We start from the raw sequence: 11201 nt of genomic DNA, 5'->3' as shown, positions 1-11201 counted from the left end.
ATACGGGGTTTTGTGCGTTGCAAACTACACTCGTAGGACTTCGATTTAATAGGTGATAGGACTTCTAAATCTTTGTATATTGGGAGAAAACATCCAAGACATTTGACCCAAAGTTAAGAAAATATTATTAGAGAAACTTCGATAACTTTTGCCGACTTTAGTTTCACTAATTTTCTTGACTTCCAAACTTAACATACGACCCTTGTGCTATTATAATACCTCATAACACACTATTATTAGCATGTTTTACACTCATAGGCTTATCCACAAGGTATGGGACAATTTAAACATTTCAAACGGCGAAGTTCTACCCGAGCCATTTCTTTAGTCATGAACTTTGTTTGAGGGGTCCCTTTGACCTAAAACTTTAGTTTAGTTCCTTGATATTGCCACATATTTGAAATTTTAATCTCCAATGTATGATACAAAGTCATATACACCTCATATAACCATGTCATTCTACGCCACACATATTATGCACGATTAGACAAAGAGCATGGGATCTTACAATTTTTAACTCCGATGTTGATCCAAGCAATCACACCTTCTGTTAGGGCAGAACACAACAACACAAATAATGGAATAACAACCATGCTTGAAATATACGTAATCAAGACATTGAATATCTGAAGCAGTAGATGCCCAAATAGGAATTATGCCATGTATGTTCTTTGATAAAAGAGGCTAGAGAGTTCTGTGTATGTTTTTTATGGATTGATGCCAACTAAGAATCTCACTTGTTTATCTGAAGCTCGCAATAATTTGTCTCCACTAGATTCAAAAGTCTTCTTTACTTTCTTTTGTTTAATGTTGTTACTGTGTTGCTTTTTGCGAGAAAAGTTTTAACTCTAAATAGTTGTCTACAAAATCATGACAGTGAAAGATTTACTTGATGTTTTTTTAATTAGTTGTCACATGGTGTTGTGCCTACTACTCTCTGGCAATTCAGAAATGTTATAGAAATCAAAATGCGTATCAAAATGCCTTACAACCAAATTCTATACTGATGCTTGCAATTTTACATATTCTTATTGAAAAGACATTTTTATACTCAATTTAAGCAACTATTGTAGCACCCTTTTCTCAAAAAAACTTTCTTCCATAAACTTTTTTCCATTCTAGCTTGCATCTATGTAAGCTAGGATCTATTATAACATTGTTTATCTTTTTTCTATTCAAAAGTCTTCTTTACTTTCTTTTGTTTAATGTTGTTACTGTGTTGCTTTTCGTGAGAAAAGTTTTAACTCTAAATAGTTGTTTGCAAAATCATGACAATGAAAGATTCACTTGATGTTTTTTTATTTGGTTGTGCCTACTACTCTCTGGCAATTCAGAAATGTTATAGAAATCAAAATGCCTTACAACCAAATTCTATACTGTTGCTTGCAGTTTTACATTAAGCTAGGATCTATTATAACACTGTTTATCTTTTTTCTATGTAAACAAGAAAAAAATCAACAAAACTCACTCTCTGAGAAGAATTCATAGACCTATATGGGAATAAACTTCTCACACATCTGAAAGAACTTCAAGATTTCCCAGTAATTCTTGCCAGAAAAGTAGCCAAACCAAAATCATCTTCAGGTGAAGTACAGACATACTAACAATTTCTCATATGCTGAAACACATATTGCTCAAATTAACACCAACTATTCAACAATGTGCAGGCCTTTCAAATAGATTTAGTACAACAATCCAGATTGGTCCCCCATACTCACAAGCTATCGAACTAAAGACATGGTATTCAAAATACACCTCTTTCTATGAACAAAAAAATGTATTCACATCTTAACATTTTTAACTTACATACAGATCCAATGAAATAAAACCACTTCTTAGCACATACATAACAAAAAGCACCACAGCTACAGGATCTCTTTTGTTTGTGTCATTTGAAGAACACATCGTGCCTATTGTCAATATCCAGCAACAATCTTTGGTACCTACATCATCTACATCTTAAATTTAGTTTAAAAATTAAACTATTAATACAATTTACCATTTCATATATATTCACAGGGCCAAATATTCCATGTGCAAGCTCAATTGTTAATATCCAATGAAACTCAACGATTATGTGTTTTACTCTGCTCCGACTGCAAGTAAATCTTTCCAAGGAATTGGTCACAGAGAAGATTCTATTGTACAACCTACCGTCGATCAACACATCTCACACCCAGGTATACACATATACAATTGTTAATATATTTTTTACTTTTCCCCCCAGTTGACTTAAAAAAAGTTTTTTTCAAACATAAACATATTGAGTTTTGCTTCCATAACAGATGCCAGTTCGAAGTAACCATCCAAAATGGTACTGGATCAACAACAGCTATGATTTCAAACAAAATTGGAGAAGAACTATTGTCTTTCACTGTGGCAGAAATTCATGAAATATGTTGCATCAAGGTAAAACACTCTACAGCCTCTTGCTTAAAAATCTATCTTACATGACTTCCTTTCATCTTTCAGAAACAATTGTTGACAGCCATACCCGTGCTGCACAAACTGCTAGGGAAGACATTCACTATCCAAATAAAGAAGTTGTTCACAAAAAACAAGGATGCATCTTCAGCAAAATTGTTCATCATGTCAATCACCGAAAAAGATATTGCTAGCAACCTGCCATTGCCACTCACTGCACCAACAACTCCAGAAAGCAGCAAACACAAGCTGAAGCAAATCACGAGAAAGGAAGACTAAAGGTATTCTCTCTACACAACTTCCAACCTATGGCATTTTTGAGTCTTTTTGTTCAATCTTCCCCTTTTAAAACCACTTCTTATGTTTGGTTTTCTCCTCATTCTTTCTCTTCTCGCTCTTTTTGGGCTTCTTCGGGTAAAACCCTTCACCGGTTTGACTCTTTTCCTCTCTAAAGTCGCATTCTTTTTACCTTATGTTATGTGATTATACTAATGCTTTCCTTAAGATTTTGTCTTTAGACTTTAACTTCTTGTTCTTCTGATGTTTTGGGAATTTTTTGATGTGGGCGTTTATCTTTTGTTGTATTTGGTTACTCCATGACCCCTTATTACTATTTGGGTTTCTTGTTTTGCAATAATTTACTTGTTGCCCTTGTCTTTTGTTAAGTTTAGATGCGTACAGAAATGAAGGATTTTGATGACGTACTAGACTAGAAAAGGTGATCTTATAAAAGTGTCTTGGGTTGAATTGTCTTTCTCCACTTCTTAATCACTTTAGAATAATTAAGAAAGTTGTTCAGTGTAGTGTACAATAGTTTCTTACCAATTGAAGTCTTGGTACTTCTATTTTTGTCGTCATTGTCTGATGTCACATTCTTGTTGATAATTCACTTATTTTAAACCCATTCTCCAACTTTTGTTCAATATGTAGACTTTCATTTGCTTTTTCTTTTGTTTTTTGGACCCATGTTCCCTCAGAAGTTCACCTTGAATTGAAAAGTCATTAGTTTATGCCTAGATTTGGATCACAACCTGCAGGATACTCACCTTATTCCTAACTAAATAATCAAATTATGCAACTTAGCATATATTTTTTTCAACACTCTATTTCTTCAACAACTGATGTTTTCTCCTTTTGTTATCTGTGTAGTATATACTACTTTTTTTGCGATATGATTGGCACCACCCTTTTGTCTACTCAACTACTATAAATGTTGATGGCGCACACTTTTGCTGTTGATAGCGTGGACTTTGCCGCTACTTCTTGGAAACTGTCAGATACTTATATCTTGCAATCACTCTCCACATTTACTCCTCCCCATAACTACACACTAAATTCATTTTCCATCTTATTTCACAGATACTTTCTGGCGCTGAATAACGTTGAAAAACAGTCAAAATGCAGCATTATGTAAATATCCAATGTAAGCAACAGTCATGACAACAAACAAAACAACTGCCACCCATATTTATAATATCTATATGTAACTATATCTGCGTATTTATGTGTGTGTGTGTCTCCATGTATGCACTATCCTTACATTCAACTCACAAAAAAATTGCAGCGTTGGGCCCGTGCTTGCACGGGCAACTCTTACCTAGTATAGTAATAAAGATCAACTAAAACACAACATTCAGGAGACAATATCTCAATATACTCCCTAAGAAAAAATTACTATTAAGTAAAATTTATCCTTTTTAAAAATCTAATGAGATATACAAACATTAACAAAACTAAAGAAATAAAATGGAGGTTGCTTCTCAAAACACAATTGCAGAAACACTTCTCTAGCAATTAGTCTTGATTTCCATCTTCCACAATCTGAGTAAAAGGAAAACTATCTAAGATTCGATTTTACATTTTATGATATCATGATATACAACAAATAACATACCCAGTGTAATTCCTCTAGTGGAATCCAAAGATGGTAGGATATATGAAAACCTTACCTCTACCATTGCAGGATAGAGACGTTATTTACAGTGACCCTCGGCTCAAAAGAAATATAGCCACTGCAGGAAAGCAACAAAGAAAAAGAGACGAAAAACACGTATTCACACCTTCAACAAAGGGAAAAAAAGAATCAACAGGCTAAGGGAAGAAAGTGATTTTATGAGAAAGGTAACTCTTTTTAGAAAAAAAATTGATAAAGGTGGTGATGAACAAAAGAGGAGGGTGGGTGGAATGTGAATAATCTTAAGATCCAAAATAAAAGTATACTCTTTAAACGGATACAATGATTAAGCAATGATAGAAATGACTTATGGAAGAAAGTTTACATATTTAAATATGGTAAGAAAGACCACTGGACTCTCGAGACTATAGTAATGCATAACATATTCACACTGAAAGTATAATTATAGTTATCCGAGGAATTTCCAATTATTTACAAGAATTCAGAGCATTTCATCGAAATACTTCCTGTCTTTTTACCTTAGTACCGATAAGGACACCAACAATTTTTACAAATTGCAGTTGCACTGCACTAATTCACTACACCAAAAGAGACCTTTAGCGGCAATTAATTTTTCTTTTAGCGGCAATAGTTATTGCCACAACTACATTTACCGGCATTTGATTAAATGCCATTGGATCCAATGTCGCTAAAGCCTTTAGTGGCATTTGTGTCGGGTGCCGGTAAAGACCCTTATTATTGCCGCTAAAAGTAATTACTTTTAGCAGCCTTTACTATTGCCATTAAAGCTACTTTAGAAACAAGCATATATGTGGCATTTGCTATTGCCGGCAGAGATAATAATTGCTACTCAAGCAATTATTGTAATGACTAAAAACTGATCATAGATTCAGCTTGATTCATATATTTAACCCTCTTTTATAACATCAAAAACAAAATTCACAAGAGAAATAAGTTTAAAGATAGTAAAGAAGAATTACCAAACTGAAAACAATGTCATTCACTTAAAATAAGAACAAACAATCTTAATACATTCAATTTCTTATCTTGTAGCGGTAAAAGAAACTATGAATTATCAAAATAGAAAAAAATGTGTTCAACAATGGAGAAAATAAGGCAATTAAGCCAGTGTTTGTTCCCTAATGCAAAATGTGACAGCTTTCTGGATCAGTGTGTCATTCCTTGAACAAGCTCACCATTTGAATGAGTATGCCACTGTACACATATAGCGGTAGATGGTTAGATGACAAAAAATTGACATGCATATTGGATATCTTATTCACTATATAATATCCTAATGGTCTATATACTCATTCATGAGATGCTTCATTGGTGTTGTTGCTATTATGTAACAGTTTGAGAAATAATATGATTAAAGCCAATGAGTTGATCACTAATCATGATATAAGGATACAGAGAAAGGAATGCAGTAGCAGACTACTTAGCAAATTGTGACTTTGAAAATCAGCAAACAACTGTTTAAACAGCAGTAGCAGACTACTCATGCCAAAAGATTTGTTAACATACATAAATCACAACTATCAATCATCAGAATTACAACACAAGGGAAAAGGAAGATCAACAATGTAATCTCAACATGAGTAGGCCTTAGAAATCAAACAAAACCCACAGGCCATAGCATCTTGCACACTTAAAGACATGATTTTGCAGAGATAACCACAAGCCTAGTGTTACCTAGAAGGACTACGATGTGACATACCAAAGGTAATAGCCTCAAAATTTTGTATAACAAGAAAATAGATTTTGAGAAAGACATACCTGACATAATCCCAATGTTCTACCTCCCAGAAACATGGCCTATAACAGATGCAAAAAAGGAGGGAGATTTTCAGTATATCTGTGATAGTGGAAAAGAAGAGAGGCTTCCACGGCTCACTACAATATTATCAAAAGCGACTTTAAGATAACGCATTAAAACAATGACAAAAATAAATAGCGTAAGCTTGAGACAAGTAATAGAAACTTGGCTGGAAAAATAAATAAATTGCAGTAGCTTCAAAATAGTTGATATGCACTCACCTTCAATTGGAGGAATTTGAAATTTTAGTCCGTAACGATTTCTATACCATCAACTCCACCCCTTACCCAACCATTGTTGTCATCTTCTAAATCACGAATATTTTCTAAGATAGTTAAATTAGTTGTATCACACTGCATTGATGAGTCAAATCGTTTACTATTTTCTTCTCCCATATCAAAAATGTCTCGCGATTTAATTGACCTAGGGACAAACCATTCATGATCTTCAGGATCTTGAACAAATATCACTTGTTGAGCTTGTCCAGCAAAAACAATTGGCTCATCACTTATTCGGTCACCTGAATGTATTAGATGTGAGAAGTTCACAAGTGTGAAACCTAAGTCGTCTTTCATAACTCCTCGACCTTGAGTTACATCAACCCAATCACATTTAAACAAGACGACTTTAAATTTTTCATAGTAGTTCAACTCAACAATATCATTCAGTCTGCCATAATATGTAATATTTCCTGATTTTGGAGCACTGTCACTAGTACTTGCATAGCTCTCTGTCATTGAGACAACCAGAACCCCACTATTTTGTGTCTGCATGAACTCTTCATACTGTTTTGTACGAAATCGATACCCATTATTCATATGGAATGCCTTGAATCTTCTTGCGAAGTAACATGGACCTTGTGCAAGGGCTTTAACATCATTTGAGATATTAGATATGAGATCCAACTCTTTGACCTGCCCAAAGAGCAATAGACAACTGTAGTTACAAATATTAGTACAAGAGACGATACTTTAAAGTAGGTGACTATTGAATCTTACTACTTACTTGCTCCTTGAACCATTCATGAAAATTTTCAAAATGCAAGCGATTAAGCTGATGTTGGGTAAGGCGGCGTTTGCGATGCAATCGTTTGATTTCACTAATATGCTCACTGTACAAGAAAACTAGAGTTAACTGAACAAATTAAGAAATATATCCACTAGGGAGTTTGTTTTCCATCTTCTTTTAACTCAATGGCCTATGTTTGATTATTGTTCATTAATTGATTTTCTTACAGTAACATGAAGCTTTCCATCTTATTTTAACTCTTGCTTCAGTCTCTAAAACTTGTCTACCATCTAATGACATGACATCAGAATAAACATGTATAGAGACAATTGAGACAATTGTATCAAGAAATTGCTCAAAAATTAACAATCCTGCACCTCCAAACTCAAACATAGGTACATAAAACGGCACAACAACAGTCATGGTAGAAATTAAATAAAGCTATCATCTTTGCTAAGTTCTTGAAATACCCAAATCAAGAAAACACATTCAAGGACTTAAATTAAATTGACAGAGATAATACTCACTTTTTGTAATAGTCGACCACATCTGATTCACAATTGAAAAGAACATATCGATGTGCTTGCACCCATGTTTTCTGATCCAACTTAATTACTTCTACAGAGCCATATGATTTTCCAATTGTAGGAAAAAGACAGCCTTCTTTATCAATCTCATGTTTAGTATCATCTTTATTTTTTCTAGACCAATAAGACCTTGAATTGCCACCTTCCATATATAGTGAGCAAGATTGCAGACACTCATTCGCAATATATGCTTCAGCTATCGAACCTTCTGGACCGAACATTGCGAGGATCTTTAGCAAATTCTGTATGTCTGATGTCAAAAGCTTTCCAAGCTTCAGAATATGCAGGATGTCGAAGAACTCCATCATTATTCCGTTCTTCGTGATGCCATCGCATCAATTTAGCTATTTTTGAAGACATAAATAACCTCTGTAGTCTTGGTTTTAGAGGAAGTGCCTTAGTACCTTGGCTGGAATCTGTTTTACACTGTTTTTCCATCTAGAAGTCCCACAAATTAAGCATTCATTGACATCCTTCTTAGCAAACTCATTCCTAAAAAGCATGCAATCATTGGGAAAAACATGAATCTTTTTGTAATTTAACCCCAAGCCCTCAATAATCTTCTTACTCTCATAAAATGAAGAAGGCAACTTCTCACCCTCAGGTAATGCATCCTTCAATAAACCAAGCAAGGCATTAAAAGACTCATTCGACCATTTGAATAATAGTTTTATACGGTATAGTTGAAGCACAAATGATAGTTTACTGAATTTTTTGCACCCAGGGTAAAGTTCTTCATTTGAATCTCTCATGAGTTGTTCAAACTTATCTATCTCTGGATGAGGTTGAAATCTTGATGGATGAGGAGCATTTTCCTCTACATTTGGCGCTATCTCTTCCCTTTCACTAATATTATCATTGAACTGGATGAAGCTTCCAAAAACATCATGTATCATTTCTCTCATATCAGCGCTCCTTAAAGCTTCTTGTCTGTCATTATTTTCTTCAGTACTAGTTGATCGATTGAGAGACTCTCCATGACAAAACCAAGTATTATATGATGGCATAATACCATTAACAACGAGATGATCATCTGCCACTGCTCGATTTACTTGATAGTAGAGCACACATTTTGTACAGGGGCATGAAATTGTTCCTCCATTATGTTTTTCACGAAATGCATGGTTTAGAAAATTTTCTACTCCATCTAAATACTCTTTACTGACTCTACTGTAATCCATCCATCTTCTATTCCTAGAATTCTCCATGATTGTTCAAGAAATGTCTTACTTTTCTGCAATAACAAAAAAATAAAATTTAGCATGAAAGACAAAATAATCAACATGGTAGTTCTAGATAAGGTGTTTAAGCTTTTGTTAGCCATGTCTAAGCTTACCAATAGAGACATGTCTAAGCTTACCAATCAAATGAAGCTAAATATTTATTGGAAGCAACCAAGAAAATGTTACAAACAGAGCAATCCAATGCGAAAATTGAAGCCAAGATTCAAGAGAACAACAACATCTATAACACTTCATCAGCTTCATGTGATCATGAAACAGAAACAAGGCATGATCACAAATCTATTAGTGAGGGAAACAATGCTTCTAATTTTATTTTTTTTGATGAAGTAAATGTTCCATTGAAGGCATCAAGAAGATGCAAATTAGTTACAAAAGTAGAAGCAAAAACAGTTGGTCTGCTGGCTCAAGTACAATTATGCTAAAACTAAGGAGCCAAATTTCGGTACCAAGTGACGATTCATCGAAGAAACCATTCACAAGAAGCTGAAAATCCACACATCAAACGAGGATTCAAAGGATTTGTCGAAATTCCCAAAAGGTTGTCAGAGCTATTAGTTCCAAAAGCAGACATTGGGGTACAAAGTTGGAGTGCCAAAAAGGCTCAACTTAGGATATTACTGAAACAAAAGTGTCCTATCCGATCTCTTCTAACAAGTTGATAATAATTAATTATAATTTTTTTTAACTTTGGAGTGTTATTCTGTATGGTTCATCCAAACATACTATTACTGATCCAATTGCCTTTGGATACTACAAACAAACCAATGGCTATGCTGTTGGAAGTTCAATTGTTGGTATGCCTAAGAAGACAACAGTATGGACTACAAACAAGAACACTCATATTGTCCCAAGCAACGTTGTCTTGCTCTTAACTAGTGATGGAAGGCTCACTATGCAAGTAGGTAGCCAGGAAATCTCTGTCATCAATCCATCTCGAGCCATTGCTTGAGCTTCCGTGCTGGACACGAAAAACTTTCACTACTAAAAAAATAGTGTTTAGCGACGGATATTAGCGATGAACAATATTCCGTCACTATATAATGACGGATTTGCGACGGAATAACCATTTTGTTGCAAAATTAACAAATAAATTTTTGTTTTATAATATAGCAACGGATTTGCAACGGAATATTTAATCTATCGCTAAATATTAGCGCGAAAGTTTGGCGCCCAAAATTGCCTACGGATTTAGCAACAAATTAGTTGTGAGAAATTTTATTATTATTTAGCGACGGAATTAGTGACGGAAAAAAGGTCGCTAAACCTTTAAATATATTATTTATAAAATTATATTAAATAGTGACGAAAAAATCCGTCGTTAGAATTTAATGTGTATAAATATATTTATTTGGCAGTGACGAATGATAGAATCCGTTGCTTAGTCCGTTGCAAAAATTTCTTTATGTCATATATTCTAGGGCACAATTTTATTTCAACATTTTCACACTCCATCTCCACCGAACACTCCATCTCCATCTGAGAAATAAGCTCTCAATCTCCATCTCCGGTCGATGAAGTGAGCTCTCCGTCTCCATCTCCACTGAACATTCTTCTTCATCTCTCCATCTTCGATAGATGAACTCTCTACCGTTTGTGTTTAACTCCCATTTTCCCTCTCTTTTCAAGAGCTCTGCCTTTCAAAGTTTCAAGTAAATCTTCCATTAACAAGTAAGTACTCTCCGATCAATGAACTCTCTAGGGTTTAGTTTAGTATTCTATTTTGTTTTGGTGACAATAGTTGTTGTGCAAAATTAAACCTGATTTATGTGCAATATTTGAAATGGGGTTTCGTGAGTTTCTAACTCTCAACTTATTAAGCTCGAAGTAAGGTTGAAATTATTTGAAAATAGGAGTTTAGAAGGTTGGGTGTACTGAAAATAGGGTTTTTAAAGAACAGGTTAAATGATTTTCTGCAAGTGTTTGAGGTTCCAGTTTTTAAATTTTTCTTAATTCATTTTCTATTGTTCGATTATTAAGAATGTGAAAGATGTCAGTGATTGCGCTAAGGAGATGTATAGGCTGGCCAAAGAATACTGGGTGAGGTGATTAGACTGTACATGGCGTACAATCGAGTCAGTTTTTCGGGGACATGACGCACCATAGATAGGAGGTTTTGGAGGTTAGGTATTCGAGTGTTGTGTCTGTGAATTCCAATAGCATTAGCTCTAATCTTGTGGTATCTTGTCCTTCGATTCATGTTAGTT

At 34.4% G+C, this 11201-nt stretch overlaps 1 protein-coding gene and 2 long non-coding RNA genes across 5 annotated transcripts in view; 1 reads left to right on the top strand and 2 right to left on the bottom strand.

Annotated features, from left to right (window-relative positions):
• Positions 1-3898, top strand: part of LOC107061769 (uncharacterized) — a 7365-nt gene extending 3467 nt beyond the window's left edge. Inside the window, exons 1-8 of one of the 2 annotated variants that reach the window (XR_001474202.1) lie at positions 1470-1584; positions 1668-1740; positions 1813-1939; positions 2020-2180; positions 2286-2409; positions 2473-2705; positions 3574-3696; positions 3784-3898. This is a non-coding gene — a long non-coding RNA (uncharacterized lncRNA). Of the gene's footprint in view, positions 1-1469; positions 1585-1667; positions 1741-1812; positions 1940-2019; positions 2181-2285; positions 2410-2472; positions 2706-3573; positions 3697-3783 lie in introns of those variants that run through there. The other variant, XR_001474203.1, reaches the window with a different exon arrangement.
• Positions 3899-5315: 1417 nt separating this feature from the next.
• On the bottom strand, positions 5316-7734 carry LOC102590544 (uncharacterized). The gene is made up of 5 exons (XR_001474201.1): positions 7694-7734; positions 7164-7269; positions 6380-7072; positions 6119-6157; positions 5316-5554 (listed from the first exon to the last, which is right to left on the bottom strand). It is a non-coding gene; the product is annotated as an uncharacterized lncRNA (long non-coding RNA).
• A 1-nt stretch (position 7735) lies between these two features.
• Positions 7736-11201, bottom strand: part of LOC107057721 (uncharacterized) — a 9657-nt gene continuing 6191 nt past the window's right edge. For both annotated transcript variants that reach the window (XM_015311577.1, XM_015311576.1), the window contains one exon: positions 7736-8987. In XM_015311577.1, coding sequence (XP_015167063.1) covers positions 8137-8961 — 825 coding nt within the window. In that variant the 5' untranslated portion in view covers positions 8962-8987 and the 3' untranslated portion in view covers positions 7736-8136. The remainder of the gene's footprint in view (positions 8988-11201) is intronic.

The sequence above is a fragment of the Solanum tuberosum genome, unplaced genomic scaffold (assembly GCF_000226075.1).
Source record: "Solanum tuberosum cultivar DM 1-3 516 R44 unplaced genomic scaffold, SolTub_3.0 scf00165, whole genome shotgun sequence".
Lineage (NCBI taxonomy): Eukaryota > Viridiplantae > Streptophyta > Magnoliopsida > Solanales > Solanaceae > Solanum > Solanum tuberosum.
This window is presented reverse-complemented; position numbering and strand designations above follow the sequence as displayed.